This window comes from Carcharhinus amblyrhynchos, chromosome 6 (assembly GCF_965287045.1).
Source record: "Carcharhinus amblyrhynchos chromosome 6, sCarAmb.v2.hapA, whole genome shotgun sequence".
NCBI lineage: Eukaryota > Metazoa > Chordata > Chondrichthyes > Carcharhiniformes > Carcharhinidae > Carcharhinus > Carcharhinus amblyrhynchos.
The window spans coordinates 36,855,343-36,880,224 of NC_137329.1; the positions used below are offsets into that span (position 1 = coordinate 36,855,343).

A 24,882-nucleotide genomic window follows, 5' to 3' on the forward strand; every position below is an offset into this window, starting at 1 on the left:
CCCCATTAAAATCTGCAACATATATTGCAGCAAATAAACATTTTCTTATCCTTGGATCATGATGGCAAGGACAATACAATTACGTGAAATGTACATTTTCGGGATCCTGAGAAACTTTGTCTGCTATTTGTCAGCCATGCGGTGGTAACACTCCCACCGCAGTCACAAAACTTTGGGTTCAAGTCCCGCTCCAAGGCCTTGAGCACAAACATGAAGGCTAACACTTCAGTGGAGTACTGAGGAGATGCTGCAGACATTGGTGCTGTCTTTCAAGTGAGGCAGTAAAATGAAGCATCACCTGCCTGCTTCAGTAAATGCTAAATGTTTCAATGACACTACTGTGATGAGCAGAGGAGTTCACCCTGGTGTCCTGGACAATATTTGTCACTTGATGAACGTCACAGAAACAGAATTGCTCATTATCACCTTGCAGCTTGTAGGCATTTGTTTATGCAAATTGGCTGTCATATTTCCTATATTACAACAATCACTACATTTCAAAAGTACTTCATTGGCTGTAAAGCACTTTGAGACATCAGGTAATTGCGGAAAGTGCCATATAAATAAAAGCCCTTATCATAATTTTGAAATTGTTGGATGGGTAGAAGACAGAAGAGATTCAATGACAAACAAGCTGGTTGTGGCACGTGCATAGAAACAGAAGATCAGTTTAGACAGGGGTATACAGAAACAGCAGAATTATCAGTTGTCTGAAAAAAAAATGGAGGCAGAGGTTATGACGTTATGGTCAATTTCATGTCAACTTTGGAAGGCTATAAAATGCCTAATTGAAAGATGAGATGTTGTTCCTCAAGTCTGACAAAAATTGCCTTTTGTTCTCTCAAATCTTCCTCCATGCTTGCTTAAAACGTGGCACATCTCTAACCATGTCCAGCTGTGACCAAAGGCCATCAATCTAAAATGCTAACTGTTTCTTTCTCTATAAAATGCTGGCTAACCTGCTTCATATTTCCAGGAGTTTCTCCTTACAACTCAAGCTCCCAGCAGCTACAGAATTTTGTTCCCATGTGAAATATATCGTCAATGCAAACACTACACTGCAATTGGGAGTGATTACTTGTCACAGTTCACACAGCAACTGTAAAGACAATTCACATAAAAGATAAATCACAAAGAATTAGATCTATATTAACATTTGGAGAACAGTTGAAGAATCTTAAGTACAGTTAAAATCTCTCCAATGACACAGCGTAAACATACTTCAGGTAAAGCTGAGTTTGAGGTAAAAGTTCAATCCACTGCACTACAGATGTCCTCAATGCTTTTTTTAAAGAAAGAAATGTGAACTTAATGGTCTAAAAAGACAAAGTACAGCTGCAGTTCAGTGAAAATCAGTTCCTTTCCCAACAAAACTGAGAGCTACCTATCATTCACTACCATTTTGAAGGCTTTATCACAACATTACTAACAGGCATTTGGGCCCTGGTTTTACTGGCACAGGTGCCCTGAAATCATGCAGGCGCGGCTCGCAGAACAACATTCCACATTGGCCGCGGGCACGATCTTACAAGCCTCAGGCAGCCATGCCGGTAAAATCAGGACCTTGAAGTCCGACTCCAGGTCTTAACAACCCACATTGATTGCGAACCATGCCAAGTATATTAGAATCACAGAATCCCTATAGTGCAGGAGGCCATTCAGCCCACCAAGTCTGTGCCAACCCTCCGACAGAGCATCCCACCCAGGCCCTATCTCCATAACCCCATACATTTAACCCACTAATCCTCCTAAAACCACACATCTTATGACACTAAGGGGCAATTTAATATGGCCAATCCACATAACCTGCACATCTTTGGGCTGTGAAGGAAACTGGGTCACCTGGAAACTCATGCAGATATGGGAAGAACTTGCAAACTCCACACATACATTCTCCTAAAGCTGGAATTAAACCCAGATCCTTGGCGTTGTGAGGCAACAGTGCTAACCACTGTGCCACCTGTGATTTTGAGCACCTTTAGTTTATTAACTATCTAGCAACCAACTTTCCACTTGCAAAAACAGAAAGAACCAAAACGACTTCTGTTTTTAGTACGAGAATCAGTTTTCGTCAACTGTGTAGTCACCAAGGACTCAATAATAAAAACTAAAGTACACAAATTGTCAGAAATTTATATTTTGAAAACATGGAAAGATAACAAAGTAAGTAAATTTACCTTGAATATTTCTGGGTAATCCAGTTGGGACACTAGCACCAAACTTTTAGGTGCAAACACCTGTGCAGGCTGAATTAACCCTGTATCTTCCTCTTCAGCTTCTGTATCTTCATGTTTCACTCCCTAAGGTGTATTGAAGAGATTGAAATAAATGAAACCGTACACAAGAAATCCCAAAACCAAAGTATCAATTTATGCCTCTCCACATTCCAAAATTATAAATTCAAATTTAACGCCAAGAAAATCAAACTTTCATGTTTTGTCAAAATCTAAATCAAACAAGTCACAACAGCTTGTAACAGTAGTATATTGTTAATATTTCTAGAAATGTATTGTTCCAATGCAATCAGATGAATTTGAAATTAGGATATTCTTCTGACCACAATTGGCCAATCAATTCACAAAATACTGATCTTCATTTACATTTCACTTCAAGCCTCCCCTCAGCAATATTCAAAAGCACTTTATGCTAAAACATTTTGAAGCACTGTCATTACGACTATGTAAATGAATGAGGCAGCCAAGATTCCAGAAACTGCAGTGAAATGCTGATATATTTGGGAGTGTTGATGGAAGAAAAATATATTCAGAACAGTTACTGCTCTATATTTTAAAATTCCAATTGAATTGGCAACTAAGCATCAGCTTAAGCTCTCGTCACAAAAAATAAGCATCTGTCAGTACTACATTAGGGTGTCCAGACCAAGAGTAGGTGCTCAATTACATGCACAGAGAAAGAGACATATTGCTGCTTCCATCACATTTGATTCACGAATAAGTGGTCTGCAAGGAAAATTTACTGACATCGGAGCTGATCAGATCAAAAATCAGGACCTGATCACAACACAGAAAGATTAGGCCAAGTTAGATGAACCTAAGAAAACAAATGCCGCCCCCCGCATTATCCTCTACTCAGCCCTGCACTACCTGTAGAACCAGCAATCTCAGTCCTCTGCAATTCTCAAAAGAACAGTGAAATATGTTGGTGTTTTAAATTTGTTTTCTGGATTGTTGGGGGTTCTTAACATGCCTCATAATGCAAATGCAACAACAATGAGCATGTTCAGATGGTAGAAGGGACTGTTTTGGTGCATTCAAGGATGGAGAGATTCACTAATCAATCTCTCATCAATTTGCTACCCAAGTGCTTTTGTAACTAGCTGTATTGGTGCGAATAGCTCTTGCACCTGAACCCTGGGTTTCCTGATCGCTTGCTGTCCCTTCACCAGTTCTTTGGCTACCCTGTTTGCATAGTATTTCTGAGCAGCATACAATGTGTGAACCCCCACAAGTGACTCATACTAACATTCTGGAACAACAACTGATTTAAGAATAACCTTTAGTAACTAAAGTTAAGACCTTAGCAAGCTGTTACACACATTCATTAGCGGAATGAACAACAACTAGGGATCTTGATGTTATGACAATTGGGTCCAACCTCCCCAGCAATAAGTTGGGTTTTACAAGTCTGCATTAAGAGATAGATAGGGATTTAGCTTTTCAGCTGTTCAATTTCAACGGGGAGTTTTCAGGACTTTTATAACCGACAATGGTTTCATAAACAAACAAGCGAAGGTTATTAAATTTTATTTCACCCAGAACTGGAAGCAACAGCAGAGCATGGAAGTTTTTTATATTTTGGAAAAGTTTAATTCAAAGAAGTGCTGAGAAAAATGGAAAAAGATATTAAAGGAAAGAGATTGAGCCAAGTTGAGGTGGCTGCATGGGAGAAAAGTACCAAGACCAGCTCTGCGCTGAAAGAAAAGTATGAAATCTGAAGCAACATTCCAGCAGGACCAGAGGAGTCTTTGTCTCAGAAAGCTGTTTGCATTTTGAATATTCTTGGATTTTCACAGCAGAGTGATTTGATTTTGATTTGATTTGTTCACTTGTATTAACATACAGTGTATGTTTCTTGTGTGCTATAAGACAAAACATAGCATTCGTAGAGTAGGAAATGGGAGAGTGCAGAATGTACTATTACAGTCATAGCTAGGGTATAGAGAAAGATCAACTCAATGCAAGCTAAGTCCATTCAAAAGTCTGACAGCAGCAGGGAAGAAGCTGTTCTTAAGTTGCTTGGTGTGTGACCTCAGATTTCTGTATCTTTTTCCCAAAGGGAGACAGTGGAAGAGAGAACATCTGGGGTACATAGGGTCCTTAATTATGCTGGCTGGTTTGCCAAGGCAGCAGAAAGTGTAGATAGAGTCAACGGATGGGAGGCTAGTTTGCGTGGTGGACTGGGCTACATTCACAACCTTTTGTAGTTCCTCGCAGTCTTCGGCAGAGCAGGAGCCATACCAAGCTGTGATACAACCACAAAGAATGCTTTCTATGGTGCATCTGTAAAAGTTGCCCAGAGTTGTAGCTGACGTGCCCAATTTCCTTAATCTTCTGAGAAAGTAAAGACGTTAATGGGCTTTCTTAACTACAGTGGAAGGGTTTAAAGAATTGTGTGGAATAATTTAAAGTACCACAGTCTTGCCTTGGGTGATAATGCTGGATTTCTACAGTTAAAATCTACAAGGGAATTGTTGCCAAGTAGTTTACTTGCAGGTACTGACCAAGTTTTTTTTTGAGGGGGAGATGTTTTGTAAGACTGTTTTAACTGTGTAACTTTAATGTTATATGCATAATTTTTTTCTTTTGTAAATAAACCTTCTAACTTTTAAAATGCTAGAAGTGTTACTAGAATTCTATGCTTCTCATAATAGTTATTTTCTCCTTGCTTTTAAAAAAGTTATGATCAGTAAGTTAAGTTTCCCTCTGGGATTCAGCTTGCCCAGCAAATAACATCTGCTGTGGTTTTAAAAAATAGGCAGAATGAAAGCATCATGACTACCTCCAGGAAAAAGCACACAAATTAGCATAATCCTTTGCCTGTGATCGCACAAGTTGCATATTCAAAGAATGGAATTCTTTTCTGTTGTGGTATTTTGCTGGTTGTTCACAGAAAAAATGTAGCTCCAATGGGTCGAGTCTGCGCTCCCTCACCCAAGGAAATCTACTATTTCAGGCAAATGCCACAATAGAACATAGAACATTACAGCGCAGAACAGGCCCTTCGGCCCACGATGTTGCACCGACCAGTTACAAAACAATGACCCACTAACCTAAACCAATCCCTTTTCGTCCATAAACCTATCCACGGATCTCTTAAACGCCCCCAAACTAGGCGCATTTACAACTGCAGCAGGCAGGGCATTCCAATCCCTCACCACCCTCTGGGTAAAGAACCTACCCCTGACATCCGTCCTATAACTACCACCCCTTAATTTAAAGCCATGCCCCCTCGTGCTAGATTTCTCCATCAGAGGAAAAAGGCTATCACTATCCACCCTATCTAAACCTCTAATCATCTTATATGTTTCAATAAGATCCCCTCTTAGCCGCCTTCTTTCCAGCGAAAACAACCCCAAATCCCTCAGCCTCTCCTCATAGGACCTCCCCTCCATACCAGGCAACATCCTGGTAAACCTCCTCTGCACCCTCTCCAAAGCCTCCACATCCTTCCTGTAATGTGGGGACCAGAACTGCACACAGTACTCCAAGTGCGGCCGCACCAGAGTTGTGTACAGTTGCAACATGACGCTGCGACTCCTAAATTCAATCCCCCTACCAATAAACGCCAAGACACCGTATGCCTTCTTAACAACCTTATCTACTTGATTCCCAACTTTCAGGGATCTATGTACACATACACCTAGATCCCTCTGCTCATCCACACTATTAAAAGTCCTCCCGTTAGCCCTATACTCGACACATCTGTTATTCCTACCAAAGTGAATTACCTCACACTTCTCCGCATTAAACTCCATCCGCCACCTCTCGGCCCAGCTCTGCAACCTGTCTAAGTCTTCCTGCAAACTATGACACCCTTCCTCACTATCTACTGCACCTCCAACTTTGGTGTCATCAGCAAATTTACTAATCCACCCAACTATACCCTCATCCAGATCATTAATAAAAATTACAAACAGCAGTGGCCCCAAAACAGATCCCTGAGGCACACCACTCGTAACCGAACTCCATGATGAATATTTACCATCAACCACCATCCTCTGTCTCCTATCAGCTAGCCAATTCCTGATCCAATTCCCTAGATCTCCCCCAATCCCATACATCTGCATTTTCTGCAGAAGCCTACCATGGTGAACCTTATCAAACAATCTTTCCATTTGTTTGGCAGCCATCCTGGGAAAAGTTAATGAAATCCTGTAGTTAGCAAATAGTGGAGCTAATAGTAGTGTACACAGCAAACGTGCTTAAATTGCTTAAGTCACCTGCTGCAGTCTGGAATGAATCATAAGCATAAAGGTTGAGGGCAGTGACTTATCAGCCACAGGTAGTGCTCTGCATCCTGTGGTTTTGGGTTCCAATTTTCCAAGGTGGGTGATACTAGCAATTTGATGTGTATTGTCCATCGCTAACTGTCCTGAAAAGATTATGTGAGGCCTTCTTCCTGAATTGTTGCAGATGGAATGATTCATTGTATTGGTTCAATATAACAGATTGTCTTGCTAGTCTTCCAAGTAGTTTAAAGCCAATAATGTTGGTGCAGCCCTGGAGTCACATGCAGGTCAATTGAATAAGGGCAAATGGATTTCTTTTCTAAAAGGACATTAATCAACAATGTTAGGTTTTTACAAGATTCTGGCAACTTCATTGTCTTTTAACGTGTACCTCGTTTTTAGATTTTAACTGAATTCAGTTTCAAACTACCACCATGTGATTTGAACACTCATTTGCTGGTCTGCCTAATTTGAAATTAATAATCCTTTAAATGAGGCTAATACATCCTGTCTCAATTAGAAAAAGTGATTTTCCTATACTTGAGAGCTAACCTGTGAGGGAACAGCAGGGCCAAGCAGAGTGGACCATAGCAGACAAAACTCAACAGCACAACAGCTGGCGCCTACACTGAGGAGCTGATCTTTGAGGAGCAGCAAGTGAAGCAGAGCCCTCCAGAATCCAGACATACGGTGACACCAGAATTCAAAAGCCTGACATCAATTTTGAATAGCAAATCAGCACAAAGGAGGGTGCCAATTGATAAGTCGCAGATAAGTTGTTTTCTCCACTTTCCAGCTACATTAAGGAACAGTTAAGAGTCCTGGCTTTAAATAAATTTAAGTTAAGGGTCTTTTCAGCTAAAAGATGACTGGAGAACTCAGTCCCTTGCATGCAGCATGCAGGAATTCTTAAGACACTCCTTGCAGCTAACTACGAAGACAGGAAGTATGACCGGTTTGACCAGTTTGAGAGTCATATTTTGGAGACAGAGCATCAACTGGAGGCACAGTAGCACATCTGCAAGACTGAAAGGTTCTTGGATAGCACAGTTTTACATGTGCTAATCCCACAATTTATGAAGGTGCGGTCAGAGAGGAAAGGATGACCATCAGTCAAAATGGGGCAGGCAGGTCGCCAGGAAAGTTCCAGAATGCATCTGTCAAGAATCATTTTTCTCTGTCGGAAATGAGTGATATTTCTTAACATTTATTTATTAGACACAAGTAAGCCTTAGATTAATACTGCAATGACGTTACTGTGAAATTCCCCTCTGGGGAGTGAAGCCAGAGCCAAGTTCACAATATTGTGGGTAGCTAAGCTGCACAACAGGAGAGGAATAAGAGTGGAAGAGCGATTGGAGACTCAAATGGTGAGGAATGCAGACACACATTTCTGTGGTCACAAACATAATTCCAAGATGGCGTGTTGACTTCCTGGGTCAAAGATGTCACTTAACAACTGCAGGGCATTCTGAAGGAGGAGGGTGAGCGGTTAGATCTTGAGATTCACATTGGTGCCAATATCCTAGACAGAAAGATGGATGAGGTCCTGCAACAAAAATTTAAGGAGCTAGGCAGCAGATTGAAGCAGGACCTGATAGGATGTAATCTCTGGATTATTGCCAATGTCACATGCGAATCAGAATAGGAGAATAAAGCAGATGAATGCGTGGCTGAAGAGATGGTGCAGGAGGGAGAGTTTTAGCTTCCTGGAAAGGTTGGGCCCAGTGTACAAGTCAGGAGTTGTACCTGCACTAGAATGGGACCAATATCATTGCGGGGAGGTTTGCTATATCGGCCATCTGCATCATGGAAGGCTGGGGGAAACATGCTGCCAACAACCGCCACTATGACACTTAGTCATTTGTTTTGGGAAAACGCAGCAAAGGCGGGACCAACAAGTTCAGAGAACTCTGCACGTCAAGGGAGAAATATATAGGATTGGATCATGAAAAAAAAGGGAGCCTTATGACAGATACCCTAGAGTAGTACAGAAAATGTAGGGCCGTACTTAAAAAAAAACTACAGGAGCAAAGAGTATGAAGAAACACTGACAGACAAAATTAAGGAACATATGTTAAGGGCAAGGGAGTAACCAGGGAAAGAGTAGTGCCCATCAGGGACTAAGTGGAAATCAGTGTGTGGGGAGCCAGAAGCTGTAGTTGAGGTTTTAAATGAGTTTTTTGCATTGTGTTCACTACGAAGAAGGACAATATAGATATAGAAATCAGAGAGGGAGGTGGAGATACAATTGGACAAATTAGCATTGGGAAGGAGGAGATAATAGCAAGCTTAAATTAGATAAATCCCCAGGCCCAGATGAGATGCATTCCAGGCTGCTGTACAAACAAGGGAGAAGATTACAGGGGTCTTGACACTAATTTTTAAATCTTCTCTGGGCACAGGACAGATGCCAGAGGACTGGATGAGAGATACTATGGCACTTTTATTCAAATAGTAGTAGGGATACAGCAGCTAATTAAAAGGCCAATGAGTCTAACATCAGTGAAAGGGAAATAATTGCTAAAAGTTCTGAGGGACAGAATTAACCTCCACTTAGAGGCAAGGGTTAATCAAGGCTAGTTAGCATGGCTTTGTCGGGGCAAGATTGCATCTAACAAATTTGGTTTAATTTTTCAGGGAGGTGACTAGGTATGTTGATGAAAGCAGTACAGTTGATGTAGTCTACATGGACTTCAGTAATGCTTTTAACAGGGTCCCACATAGGAGACTGTCAGAACCCAGAGGTTCCAGGGCAATTGGGCAAATTTGATTCAAAAATTGGCTTAGTGATAGAAGACAGAGTGATGATCATATATTGTTTTTGTGACTGGAAGTTTGTGTCCCGTTGTGTACTGCAGGGATCAATGCTGCGTCCTTGCTGTTAATATGCATTAATGATCTAGATGTGAAAGTAGGAGATATTATCAGTACATTTGCAGATGATACAAAAATTGGTCATGTGGTAAATAGTGAGGAAAAAAGCCTTAGATTACAGGACAATGACAGGCTGGTCACATGGGCAGTACATTGGCAAAAAGAATTTAAGCTTGTAAAGTATGAGGTGATGCACTTTGGAAGAACTAACAAAGCAAGAGAATACACAAAGAATGGTAGGACACTGGGAAGCACAGAGGATAAGAAGGGCTTTATGGTGCATGTCCTTGGATCTCTGAAAGCAACAGGACAGGGAGATAAGTGGTTAAGAAGGCATATCAGATATTTACCTGTATTAGCCAAGGCAAAGGTATAAGAGCAGGGAGGTTATGATGGAGCTGTATAAGAAGATCATTAGGCCACAGCTAGAGTATTGTGTGCAGTTCTGATTAACACCCTATAGGAAGGATGCAATTGCACTAGAGAAGGTGCAGAGGCAATTCACCAGCACGTTGCCTTGAATGGAGCAATTCAGCTGGAAACAGAAGCTGGTTAAGCTGGGGTTATTTTTCTTAGAGAAGACTGACCAACTGTCCCCTTAGTAGACAGTACAAACTTTTTCACCCAGAGGTTGGCAGAAATCTGGAATGCACTTCCTGAAGAGATAATAGAGGCGGGAACTCTCACAACTTTTAAAAAGCATTTAGATGAGCACCTGTAGAATATAAGATTACAGACCAAGTACTGGAAAATGGGATCAGAATAGATAGGTGCCTGATGATTGGCACTGACACAATGGGCTGAAGGGCCTTTATTTGCATTGTAAACTTTATGACTATTATCTTTTCTGATTCCAAAATTTTTCAAAAGCATTTGTATCCAACCAATAATCTAACAAGCTTCTTCTGAAAAAGGAGCGATTGCTTCAGAGACGCAAAAAGTTTCTCACCATATTACTCAGCGGTCTTACTTCATATAGTCCTTTTCTAGTTTTACTCTGGAAATGGACAGAATTCTTAGCTCCCATTTCTCTCTCAGCTCTTCTTCGGCATAAAGCAACATTTATTTCTTGTTTAATATTGTCTTCAAGGTCAGGGTTGCTTCTTTTTGAACCAAATCATAAATCTGCCACTTTCCAGAATTTCATTCAATGAACATTTGTTGAAAAACATTCTATAAACAACAGGAAAGTTGGCTTTGTCGTCCAGATTGAAGATAAATTGTTCTGAAATTATTCTCACATAACTACAGACAAAAAAAAACAAAATCTCCTTTAGAGGAATACTTCAAGTAGTCAAATAGAATTAATATTGCAGAGAATACCAATATGGCAAAGGATATTAAATTTTTCAAACATTCTATTTCCATATGCACGTCCTTTCTGACTGAAAATTGATGTTTAAACAACTGACAGTTTGGGACTATTTTATTCATCATGTTTTGATGTTGTTCCTGAGGCACGTGATCAAACTTACAGCAAATGAGAGAAGAGAGAAATTATAACAAATATGCTGCCATCTGCTGGTGTACTTTTTAAAGTAAAATCATGACTTAAGAAATCGAAACAACAAGCGCTCTAAATAATTGTCAGGACTGGCAGCGTCCGTGGTGAAAGAAGTAGAGTTAACATTTCAAGTGGAATATGATTTCTTCAAAACTGTATGACCCCAAACTAAAGGGAGGCCTTAGTGAGGGTTTAGTTGCTTGGAAAATGGGGAAGTCAAAGTTAAAGGTAGGAGTGCAGGTTGGTGATCAGTCTGAGTGTCAACAGGAAACTATAGGTCATATGAACATCAAGTTACACCAAGGACTCATACAACAGCCCTAACTAGAAGGGGGAGGGTTCTAAGATTGGAAGATTTAAAAAAAAATCAGGGGCAAATGAAGGAGCAGCTAAACAGGATAATGAGGGGGAAACTTGACTGTCTCGGTGTTACAGGCTGGGGCTGAAACCATAAACAAGACTACCAGGAGAGAAAATCCAGAGTTGGAAACAGCTGTAAAAAAAAACAAAGCTAAATGTACTATATTGGAATGCACAAATAATTTGCAACTAGATGAGTTGATAGTACAGATTGCAACATACAAGTATGATGTATTAGCTGTCACAAAAACAATAAAAAAGGGGACCAGGACTGGGTGCCCAACATTCCTGGGTATACAAAGTTGCAAAAGAATAGGCCAAAGGCAAAAGGCTGTTCATCAAGGAATGTTTCAGAGCAGCAATGAGTCGTGATGTAAAGACAGGTTTGGGTTGAAATCATGAATAGCAGGGGAAGGAAGACAAGGGTGCAAACAGTCTACAGACATCCAAAATATGATCTCTCAATAAGTCAGAGCATAAAATGGGGAAATACCAAGGGGGTGCTTGAATTGCAATTGTTGAGGGAGATTTTAATTTGCATACTGATTAGACAAACATAACCAGCAAGGGTAGCGTGGAAGGATTTGAGGCAAGCTTTTTACAGCAGTACATTGTGGAACGTACTTGGGAATGGGCTATTTTAGATTTGCTTTTGTGTATTGAAGGAGGATTAACAAAGAATTTTGTGGTTAAATATCCCCTAGATGGCAGTGACTGCAATATGATAGAATTCCAAATACTGTTTGAGGGTGAATGCCTTAGGTCCATAACCAGTGTCTTCAACGTGAATAAGGATAATTATAATGGTACAAGAGATGAATTGTGTAAGGTGAACAGAATAAACAAGCCAAGATACAGGTTATTAGATGAACAGTGGTTCATATTCTAACAGCTGGTCCAAAATGCTCAGTAGGAATTTGTCCCAATCAAAAAGAGAGATTCTACAAGAAACAGACAATATCCATGGTTAACAAAGGAAGTCAAGGAGAATGTCAAACTGAAGGGCAGAATACACAAAGTGAAAAAGGGGTATCGTAACATTAGAGACAGTCCAAAGACAATTCACCAGGCTAACTCCTGGGATAAGAAAATTGTCCTATTAAGATAGACGAATTAGTCTGGGTCTGTAATCCTTGGCATTTAGCAGAATGAGGGGTGACCTTATTCAAGCATATCATATCCTGAGGGGACTTGACAGAGGAGATGGTGAAATGTTTTCACCAGTGGAAGAGTCTTGAACAAGAGGACACAGCTATAAGATAAAGGACCGGTCATTTAAAACTGAAGTGTGTAGAAATTCCTTCTCACAGAGAGTGATGAATCTCTAAAATTCTCTTTCCCAACAGATGCTAGAGACTAGATCATTAGAAGTTTTAAAATGGAGGTGGATGAATATTTGATAGATTGAAGAATAGAGAGCTATGCAGAAACGGCACAGAAAAGGAGTTGAGGCCAGCATACAACAGCCATGATTGTATTGAATGACAGGACAGGCTTGAAGGGCCCAGTGACCTATTCCTGCCTCTATTTCATGCATTCTTGCAATTGGGCTTTGCTGCAATAAACAAACAGGGTGAAGTCATGTTCATAGAGTAGAATCATAGAATCGAATCATAGAATCCCTGCAGTGCAGAAGGAGCCCATTCAGCCCATCAAGTCTGCACCGACCACAATCCCACTGAAGCCCTATTCCTGTAACCCCACGTATTTACCCTGTTAATCTCCCTGACACTAAGGTCAATTTACCATGGCAAATCAACTTAACCCACACATCTTTGGACTGTTACCACATAATTTTAAAATATCACTAAGACATTTAACGACAGGAATGTACTTCAATGAAATACTTCATATAATATTTAGAAACATTGTAGCTAATACCTTTCAAAATAATGCAAGTTAATCCACTAGACATTCAACATTAATTTGTTTTCAATGTCTGTAGGTCAAGTACAATACCCTGGAAACAATACCTGTTCATGCTTTTTCTCTCACCACTTCCATATGGAAAATCTATGCTACAGGTTCCATTAGGCATGTTCAGAGAGGTTTGGAGAATTTCTTAAATGCAAATTTATTGTAGCTTGAACCGCTGCAGCTTCGATGGAATACTTACACACACACTACTGCTAATGAGGGAGAGCCAGGATTTTCACCTAGCAAACGATGATATAGTTCCAAGTCAGAATGGTGAGCAACTTGCAGGTGGTGCTGCCCTTGTCCTACTAGAGGGTAGCACTTGTGGGTTAGGAAGATGTTGTCTAGGGAACCTTGGTGAGTTCATCTGTAGCAAACAGCATCGGACAATTTTATGTTTCAAAGGAAAAATGGGATAATGCTAGAAGCAAAAGATAGGTGGCGCTATGAAGAGAGTAGAGTTGAAGGATTAATTTTGAATTGTTCATGCAGTCAGAGACTCGATGGACTAAGTGGTCAACTTTGTCATAAACTTCTTTAATCCCAAGCCATTTTAGAAATTCATTCACAGGATATGGGTGTCATGAGCTAGCCCAGTATTTACTGATCATCCCTAATTGCTCTGCATAAGAACTAGGAGCAGGAGTAGGTCATCTGGCCCTTCGAGCTTGCTCTGCCATTTAAAAAGATCATGGCTGATCTTTTCGTGGACTCAGCTCCACTTACCTGCCTGATGACCATAACCCTTAATTCCTTTACTGTTCAAAAATCTATTTTTGCCTTAAAAAACATTCAACAAGGTAGCCACAACTGCTTAATTGGGCAGGGAATTCTACAGATTCACAACCCTTTGGGTGAAAAAGATCCTCCTCAATTCAGTCCTAAATCTGCTCCCCCTTATTTTGAAGCTATGTGCCCTAGTTCTCGTTTCAACCCCAGTGGAAACAACCTCCCTGCTTCTATCTGAGCTGTTCCCTTCATAATATGTTTCTATAAGATCCCCCCTCATTCTTCTAAATTCCAATTAGTATAGCTCCAGTCTAGTCAGAACGTGATGAGCTACCTTTTTGAAGCACTGCAGTCCTGATGGTGTAAGTATACACAAAGTACTGTTGATGAGTGAGATCCAAGATTTTGACCAAGCGACATTGAAGGAACAGTGATATAGTTCCAAGTCAGGATGGTGAATGGCTTGGAGAGAAACATGCAGGTAGTGGTGTTCCCATGTGTCTGCTGCTCTTGTCCGGCTAGATGGTAGTGGGTGTGGGTTAGGAACCTTGGTGAATTCCTGCAGTGCATTTTGTAGATGGTACACAGTTGCCAATACTCAACTGTGGTGCAGTGATTGAATGTTTGTGGGATGGGCAACAATCAAGTGGACTGCTTTATCCTGGATGGTGTCAATGTTCTTCAGTGTTGCTGGAGCTGCACTCATCTAGAAAAGTGGAGAATATTCCATTACACTCCTGACTTGTGCTTTGTAGATGGTGGACAGGCTTTGGCAAGTCAGGAAGTGAGTTGCACAGTATTTATATTGCTAGTCCAGTTCAGTTTCTGGTCAATGATAGCCCCAGGATATTGACAGTGAGGGATTCAGTAATGTTAATGCCACTGAATGTCATGGGACAATGGTTAATCCTCTCTTGTTGCAAATGGGCATTGCCTGGCACTTGCGTGATGCAAATGTTACTTGTGTAGAGCATTGGTGAGACCATATATGGAGCATTGTGTACAGTATTGGCCTTATTTAAGGAAAATGTAAATGCATCAGCAGTTCAGGTAAGATTTACTAAACTGATACCAGGAATGGGCAGGTTGTGAAAAAAGGTTGCAACAGTTAGGTTTATAGAAGAAAAGTAAGAGGCCACTTGATCAAAATAAGTTCTGTGGGGTACTGAAATGGCGTACAGAGGATGTTTCCTCTTGTTGGAGAATCTATAACTAAGGGTCACTGTTTAAAAATAAGGATTGATCATTTAAGATGAAGATGAAGAGAAATATTTTCTCTCAGACAACTGAGTGTTTCTGGAACACTCTTACTCAAAAGGCAGTGGAGATAGAATCTTAGAATATTTTTAAGGCAGAACTGGATAGATTCTTGATTAACAAAGCGGTCAACAGTTATCGTGGGTAAGCAGGAATGTGGGGTTGAAGTTACAAGCAGATGAGCTATGGTCTTGGCATCCTTTGGGAAGCTAGCCAGCAAATGTAAGCCATTTGGTTTTCTTTTGTTCTTTCATGGGACATGAGCATTACTTGGAGTTGTGTGGAAATTTCATGAAAGTATTTCAAATCACGAGGGATCTGGACAGGGTAGATAGAGAAAAAATGTTCCCACTGGTGATAGGATTGAGAACCAGAGAAGATCAATTTAAGGTGAATGATAAGAACCAGCGGTAACATGAGACAAAACCTGTTTATGCAACTAATGAATAGGACCTCGACTGCGCTACCTGACAGCGTAATGCAGGCAGATTCAATTGTGGTTTCCAAAAAGAGAATTGGTAATTATCTGAAGAGCAAACATTTATAGGGCTATGTGGAAATGACAGCCAAGTGTGACAAACTCCTGCAAAGATCCAGCATAGAATATTGTGGGCCAAATAGCCTCCTTCTGTGCCGTAGCTTTTCTGTGATATGATCATGAATATTGACCTTTCAACGCACTCAAAGCAGAAAGTAAAGTGTTGTCATTTTAATATTTTTAATGGGAAAAACATTATTTTTGCTTAACCCAGCATTTTGCAATTTGTAAATAAATGGCACTCTATTTGAAGTCTGTTCTGAGTCTAAACTCCTACTGCCAGTATGGGTAACATGTGTTCAATATCACTGGCTCCACATCATGTACAATAGCTACAACTAAACTATCAAAAAATCTTTCCCCGTTTCCTTCAATTGGTGAATCAATTTGTATTTTTTTTAACTAAGTCACCTTTCTGACAGCATTCCTTCTTGCTGTAATCTTTACAGTTGCTGTTTATGCAAAGTGTTTTTCATGCAACACAAAGACAATACAGCTTGTCATATTATTCAGTCAGTAGAATGGAATTCAATGCATGCATTTTATCACAATAAATTCATAATTGTGGTGTCTGACCAGAAGAACCTTGAACTTTATATGTTTATCAACTGATGTCTACAATACTGACTGTCCAGCAAGAGGAGGAAATGGGAGCTATCTATAAAGGTTACCACGACGTCAAATTACAGAGATAACTGTGCAGGAGGAAAATCAGTCTGCTGATAAAAACACTGCAATATTAAACTCCAAACTGCCTTCTATAATTTAGAATGGAGGTAACAAACTAAAGGCTTTAACCTCATAATTAGATTTGCAAACAAAAGCCTTTGCATAACATAGTGTTTACAATCACCATCTGAAGTAGTATTCTGGAATGATAATTTAACCCAGCTTTAACTTGAAATTGTTTTGATGCATTTTAATTAAATATTAACTCAGCTGCCAAAAATGCTTCATGCACAAATGAATTAGACTGAGGTTCTTCAGGCTTTATTAAGATTGATTAATTAAAAATCTATGACAGTTGGCAGATAATTATATGTAAAGGTAGCAACCAATGTAGCAAAGCAAGCCTCTTAGGATTGTACTGTAATTATTTTCTACTTCAAGTGCATCATTCCCCTATGTTATAGAAGATAATGGGGACATTATTTTTGAAGTTCAGTGAAGCATAATACACTTCATTTATCCAAGACAAGCTGGCAGCTAGGAGTGAGTCAAAGAATTTTACAGGATTATTTGCAATGTTTCAGAGTATAAAATTCTGTTCAGGGAACTGGGCTTAAAAAGCAAGGCTAAAGTGTACCATGTTCTAAGCTCTCTATTGCTAAACTAAAAACTTTGTAAATCAGAACCCTCTACATCATGATACCTTATAGGTTGTCCACTGAACAAGTTCATTTGTCTAAGTTTGAAAAGAAATACCAAACTACATCAAAATGAGCCAGTGCTGATACCATATAATGCAATACAAGGCTTTAGAATTCAACACACCTTTTTGTGCCAGTGTATATTTTAATTTATGGACGTGAACATTCCACTTATTGCCGGTCCCTCGCTGCTGTCCACTTCATTGAGAGTCAAGCTCACTGCTGGGGATATAGAGTCACAAGTAGGCCAGACCAGGTAAGGATGGCAGATTTCCTTCCCTGAACAACATACGTGAACCAGATTGGTTTTTCCAACAATCAGCAATGGTTTCGTGGGCATCATTAGATTTTTAAATTTCAGATTTTAAAATTAAGTTCAAATTTCACCAGATCTTACCCTGGGATTTTGCATTACAAGTCCAGTGACAAAACTACTGTGCCACTGCCTCACCCTCAGGGGAAGGATTTCTTTCAAACTTGAGCTCACTATAGAATCAACTAATTTATTTATTATTTGAGTCACAAGCAAACTTATGCAAACACTGCAATGAAGTTACAGTGAAAATTCACTAGTTGCAACACTCCGGTGCCTGTTCGGATACACTGAGGGAGAATTTAGCACGGCCAATGCACCTAACAAGCACATCTTTCAGACTGTAGGGAAAACCAGAGTACCTGGAGGAAATCCACGCAGATACAGGGAGAATGTGCAGACTCCGCACAGATAGTGACCCAAGCTGAGAATGAACCCGAGTCCCTGGCACTGTGAGGCAGCAGGGCTAACCATTGTGTCACCCACTTGTATAAACTGTAACATAAACATGGCCTAGTTTTAAGGTTGATAAAATTGGATATCCTAAATTAAAGAATTGGGCATATTAAAAATCAAACAGAGTCAAATCTCAGGCAGGTCAACTGTACAATAAACCTACCTGGACCTGATTCATCAATCTCCCCTGCACCCTACTGATACTTAGCAGGAAGTCATTGCACCCCATTGAAATGCACCAGCCTATTGTTAGAAGCCCAGATCGGGTCAGACTTTGTCACCAAAAGTTCCTGCAGTTGGCTTAATCTGATAACAGGTTACATGTAAGCAACAGCATGGAGATGGACACCTGAGGGCAGGCCTTGGTGTCCTGTCAGGCAGACATCAAGAAACCCACTGGGTATTGGAACCCCCTCCTGGGACCTCATTGGCGGGAAGGGAGGGAAAGGAAAGGAGGGAGGGAGGGAGGGAGGGAAGGAAAGGAGGGAGGGAGGGAGGGAAGGAAGGAAAGGAGGGAGGGAGGGAAGGAAGGAAAGGAGGGAGGGAGGGAGGGAAGGAAGGAAAGGAGGGAGGGAGGGAAGGAAGGAAAGGAGGGAGGGAGGGAGGGAGGGAAGGAAGGAAAGGAGGGAGGGGAGGGAGGGAGGGAGGGAAGGAAGGAAAGGAGGGAGGGAAAGGAAAGGAGGGAAGGAAAGGAGGGAGGGAGGGAGGGAGGGAAAGGAAAGGAGGGAAGGAAAGGAGGGGGGAGGGAAGGAAGGAAAGGAGGGAGGGAGGGAGGGAAGGAAGGAAAGGAGGGAGGGAGGGAGGGAGGGAAGGAAAGGAGGGAGGGAGGGAGGGAGGGAGGGAGGGAAGGAAAGGAGGGAGGGAGGGAGGGAGGGAGGGAGGGAAGGAAAGGAGGGAGGGAAAGGAAAGGAGGGAAGGAAAGGAGGGAGGGAGGGAGGGAAAGGAAAGGAGGGAAGGAAAGGAGGGAGGGAGGGAAGGAAGGAAAGGAGGGAGGGAGGGAGGGAGGGAGGGAGGGAGGGAGGGAGGGAGGGAGGGAAGGAAGGAAAGGAGGGAGGGAAAGGAAAGGGGGGAAGGAAAGGAGGGAGGGAGGGAGGGAAAGGAAAGGAGGGAAGGAAAGGAGGGAGGGAGGGAAGGAAGGAAAGGAGGGAGGGAGGGAGGGAGGGAAGGAAGGAAAGGAGGGAGGGAAAGGAAAGGAGGGAAGGAAAGGAGGGAAGGAGGGAGGGAAAGGAAAGGAGGGAAGGAAAGGAGGGAGGGAGGGAGGGAAAGGAAAGGAGGGAGGAAAGGAGGGAGGGGAGGAAAGGAGGGAGGGGAGGAAAGGAGGGAGGGGAGGAAAGGAGGGAGGGGAGGAAAGGAGGGAGGGGAGGAAAGGAGGGAGGGGAGGAAAGGAGGGAGGGGAGGAAAGGAGGGAGGGGAGGAAAGGAAAGGAGGGAGGGGAGGAAAGGAGGGAGGGGAGGAAAGGAGGGAGGGGAGGAAAGGAGGGAGGGGAGGAAAGGAGGGAGGGGAGGAAAGGAGGGAGGGGAGGAAAGGAGGGAGGGGAGGAAAGGAGGGAGGGGAGGAAAGGAGGGAGGGGAGGAAAGGAGGGAGGGGAGGAAAGGAGGGAGGGGAGGAAAGGAGGGAGGGAGGGAGGGAGGAGCTGCCAGAGACTCACCTTTCTGACGACAGACCAGAGGGACTCAGAGAATCGAGCCTGCATCTTTGCGGGTAGTGCGTCTGATTTTGGAGTATCCTCTTGTTTTATGTGGGTAATTTAAGGGTTAGTAGTGTCATTGTTAATAAACTTGTTGAACCTACTTGTGTTTGTCCTTTGTCCATCTTGCAAATAAGGGAGGTGGGGTAAAACATTGGAATAAGTAAACTGGTCGAAAGCATGAGAGATTTTAAAATTACAACAAAACACTGATGCTAATGTACCTATCTCCCATGTAGCAAGTGAGCACTGCAGTGAAGAATGAATTTCTATTACAGGACTTCGAAAAACTGAGAATGATCAAAGGTTTCAGCAGCAGACTCAAGGAGAAGCACTTAAGAGTTTAATATTTTGAAAGATGAGCGATGTGTGCAACAGATGGCTCATGCAGGACTTTTAAAGCAATAACTAAAGTGGAGAACCAAACAGAGGCATCCATACAAGACAGCAGAGTATTAGAAGAAATAATCTGTCAATTTTCATAATACCAAATTTCAGACACTCAAAAAATGGTGAGACGGACTAATGAGTTCCCAAAAAGAGAGTTTTGCCTGCCAAGTGGAACCAACTATCATTTCTCTAACCCCTAAAACTCTATCCTGGCTACTGTCTCTGGATGAGCAAAATCATTTGCAACCTGTGCCCTATTTGAACCCAGAATCAGTTTCCAACACATATCTTCTCTATCACAAAGACCACTTACTTCCACCTTCATAATATCATCATTTCCATCGCTACTTCAGACCATTTGCCAATGCAATTCTCATTTGTGTTTGTTGTCTCCAGTCAGCCACCTATCCTCAATTCATCCAAAGTTTGCTGCCATTTTCCTATCCTGCAGCAAGTCCTACTTCTGAACTAATGCCTCATTTAAAATTCTTATCCTGGTGTCAAAAATCCCTTTGCGGCTCTGCCCCTCCCTATCTTTGTAGTCCTCCCTACTCTACAACTGCTCTGAGCTCTTCATTTCTCAGGCTACTCCTAATGCGACCCTTCTCTTTTATACTAGTACTAACAGCTGTATCTTCAGCTGTCACACACGGTGAGTAACAAAATAAATAGGAAATTCTCCGAGTATACTTACTTGTAAATTAATTTCCGCTTCATGAAAAGTTAGACATGCACAATAGTAGCGATCTGAGTCAATGTCTGTCAGAACCGCCACAAAATATGTTGGCTGCTTTCGTTCAGCGGACAGTTGCCAGCCACCAGGTTGACAAAACTAGAGTTAAAAACAAATAATGAACACAGTTAGGGCACAACTTTATTCATCCAAAGCTCATTTGAAATTCTGTATGAACCAATATGTGGAACATATGCTGTTTGACATTGTTTTAAAATTAGTATTAGGAATACTAATGCGCAGATTAAATTGCATTTTTAAGTTTTTAATACCGATGGAAATCTGAACAATAAACAAGAGAAAGGTGAAAATGCTCAGCAGGTCAGGCACCATTTGTGGAGAAAGAATCAGAATGTTTCCGGTTGATGATCTTTCTTCAGAACTGGAAGAGATTCTTTCAAGTTTTGAAAATCATCATCATGAAAAATAAACTATGTTTCTCTCCACAAATGCTACCTGATCCGGCTGCGTTTTTCCAACATTCTTGGTTTTATTTCTTTTAAAAACAAAAAGGTCTTTCAGTTCCCCTCTTTCCCCCAGGCCAGTGATGCAGTTTTTTTTAATTCAAATTGTTTGACCAGGGAAGCAAGGAACTTGCAGAAGTTGCAGTTTAAAATTGAGATTCATGTTTTTCAAGCTTCCTAATTTGCTGCCAGTAACGTACAACCTTCCCAATATAAACAAGGCAGTTTCAAAAACACTAGAGGCCAAGATTATTATGCAAGTATTTCAAGTAACAGTTCAGAGATATACATGCAACATTAGATAAACATATTGTTATGAACCCTGCTGATGTGCAATGTGAGGACATCCCAAATCTCAGAAGGGAAACTTGAAATGCCGGTTCTTAACTGTTTATTTTTACAATTTGGAAAAATGTGAGACAAGATTAAACCTGGTAAGGAAAGGGGTCAGGCTAGTTAACTGCCTTTGTTAAGATCCTTTAAAGATCAAGTTAGAATCCGCAACAAAGTCCAACAGTTTTTAGACTAGTGCTGCTACTAATTTTGTCTGATCTTGACTTTGTAATTTCTGAACTACAATCAGATGAGCATGCCAGGACACAAGTTGCAAAAGTACACTACAAAGGAGTGTTAGGAGGCAACAAATGAAGGCAAATGGAAAAGAAAGACCGAAGGCTAAATAGATTTCTCAGATGTACCTCAGAAAAATTGGTGGGGGCACAAAGATATTATTAAACATCTTCTTACAGGGAAGACATTACATGAAAGAGAAGGAAATAGTTCAAATACTATACTTGCAGGTATTTGTGGGGGCAATTTATACCGAACAGCTAATTTCCAAATACCTGTTACATTTTGATCATTCGCGTAGAGGCAATAAAAATATATTTAAAATAATGCTGATACAGTAAAAGCAAATGAATCATGCATCACACTTCATAATTGCAACTAATTTGTGCAAATATAGATGTTGTTGCAGAAATACATGTTTGTTAACTCTATTTTCTCTCCCTACAGATGTTGCCAGACCTGAATTTTTACAGCATTCTCTGTTTTTGGGTAAATATAGACTTCAATGCAAAGCTGAAAGGTAGAAAATAAGTTACCCATACATGCAGCCATTAACAAATAACTTTTTCAAACATGTCCCTCATTTTGAAATACTAGTTGTCAATTCTCTGTTGTGTCTAAACTTGACTAATATACACAATAATGGGTGACAAGGAGTATTTTGAAGAATAGAAATACATTTTTAACGCACAACATGATGTCTGGGAATGATTTCCCTTGGGCCACAGTTCCTGAAAGTTTGTGCTCATTCATAACACAAGTGTTTGAAACTAGGAAGTGAACAAGATAGATTGCTCTGAAGGAGAAACACATTAAACAGTCTGGCTAGATTTTTGGTATTTAAGAAACAGAAATAAGATCAAGCTCTTAATGAGTCCATTTCATTTTCAGCTTCAGGTATCAATTTGAATTCAACTAACAGATGTCATTAGTTCAGTGGTAGCATTCTCACCTCCGAAGAAGAGGTTGTGGGTTCAAACCTCAGTACAGGACTTCAGTGCGTAATTTAGGCTAACACTTCAGTCCAGCACCAAGGAGGTGCTGTAGTGTTCAGACTTAGCATTTTCAATGACACATTAAACCAATGCCCAATCTGCTCTCTCAATGAATGTAAAATACATCAAGCACTCTTTAAAAAAAATCATGGGCGCTCTCCTGCTGTCCTGACCAACATTCATCCATTAATCAACAAAAATAATCTGGTCCATTATCACTGTTATTTATGGAACCTTGCATTGCAGAATTTGACATTTCCGTCCATTACACTTTGAAAGTACTTCACCGGCTATGAAAGATCGTTAAGTGGCTTGAAGTCATGAAAGATATTATATATAAATACTTTTTTAAAAATCATCAATAAACAAATCACAGGTAGCAAAGGAGTTATATTCTGATCTGCTACATACTATTGCCCGCTTTGAATTTCTGGCTGAAGATTGCTCTTTCATGTATTTCCCCAGCATGTTGCATATCTTAAACTGATGGAACAAAGAACACTATTTCAACACCTGCCCATATATTCAAAAGTTTTTGCATTGACTTAGATTCTTCAGTAAGAATAACAGTGAGACTACCAGGATCAACCTGTTATTAAACATTAAATCAGACAACAACTTGCTGCTTCGACATTAAACATGAAAATCAGGATCTTATTGCCTAATTATGCAGGCTGAGGGGGAGCAGGGATAAGGGCAAATTGGAGCTGACGTAGACCACATGGATACTGTCAAACATGCTATATCAATCAATATAATCATGGCTGATCTTCAGTTTCAACTCCACCAACCTGCTAATTCCCCATATACCTTGATTTCCTGAGATACCAAAATTCTTCCTATCTCAGTCTCAAATATCTTCAACAATGGAAAATCCACACCTTCCAGGGTAAAACAAATTTGAAAGATCTGCAAAATTCTCAACTCAGCCCGAAATGATACGTTTCTTGTCCTGGGACTGCATCCCTCTACATGTTCCTTGTTTATAGTCTACTAGGGCCTCTCCAGCATCCAACAGTCACTCATGATTGTAAGTATTTCATAAATGTCTTTTTTAATTTTGCTCAGTACTCCGGAACGAATGCCACCAATCCACAGGGATTATGTTTAAATGAGATGATTAAACATTAAGTAATTAAATATTTTTGTCTTCATCTATAGTTTTAAAGCCTTGTATATTTTTAGGCATTAATTCTCTGACTTTTGCTTTTTTCTGTTCTTTTAACTTCCATTGTTGTATTATTATGAGTATTTTGCTGTCATCTTTAGCCTTCATTACCTTAAATTTTCTGTATTTCTTTTGCCCAACTCATGTGTCAGCATTTCCTTATACGCATCCCAGTGAAGCCATTAACCTTTCTGCACAATCTTTAGAGCCATGTTTTATTACATTTAGTATCACATCTATTGTGATTTTGTTAGGAATATATTTATCCTGAATGGAGAGCACTTTTTTGTAGGCGTTCCACTGTTTTTAAACAATATAATCCAATTCATTTGTTTTAGTTGTTCCTGATTTTTTTTGAGATTTGAGCCTTTTGATATTATAAAGCTGGCTCCTAGTCTCAAGTACTTGATAATCCTTGACTGTATCGATCTTGATCACTTCATGATTGATGTCCTTCAGAAACGCTAGAATTTCTATCTCCTTTACATTAGCTGGGTCACCAAATAACAATGTGAAAACGAGCCTTCAGATGTGTTGGCACATACTGGTCACAAAACAGTACATTTACTAACTCTGATTCTGAACTACTTGGGTTTCCACAGTTTGTAACATACCATTCCAATTTCTACTTCGAGATGTCCTGTCATTTCAACATTTTCAATTAATACAGCTTAACTGTGTAATTGAAAAATCACTTCCAGTGAAGTCTATATTCCTTCAAAGTTCGAGTGCAATCATTGCAATTACTGAACACAGTACAGATAACCAAAAATCACTTTACCAATGTCTGGTAAGTGCAACCATTTTTAAACCTTCCATAGCCCTGCCTCAGCAGCAAATGCAGCATCTTTCAACTACAGAAATAGAATTTCAATACCTCAAAAGAACATACGTCTACCGACAAGACTTTCCTGCTGTCTAAGCAATTGTAACCAATGGCATTCAAGGTGTCATAACCCTGAAGAGGTCTAAACCATTTGCTCCTACTACTTTTTTGGTACTCTATTTCAAAAACCACCCAGTCTCAAAGAACTAACGCTGTCCTGCCAGCTGCTTGAAACTAACCATCTCACAACTTAGTCAAT

General features: G+C 40.6%; 1 protein-coding gene across 1 annotated transcript in view; it reads right to left on the reverse strand.

Moving 5' to 3' along the window:
- Window positions 1–24,882, reverse strand: part of sbf2 (SET binding factor 2) — a 598,480-nt gene that overhangs the window by 350,781 nt on the left and 222,817 nt on the right. Inside the window, exons 3-4 of the mRNA XM_080190221.1 lie at window positions 20,562–20,699; window positions 2,178–2,300 (exon numbers count right to left, since the gene is read on the reverse strand). Of these exons, the coding sequence (XP_080046347.1) occupies window positions 2,178–2,300; window positions 20,562–20,699 (261 nt within the window). The remainder of the gene's footprint in view (window positions 1–2,177; window positions 2,301–20,561; window positions 20,700–24,882) is intronic.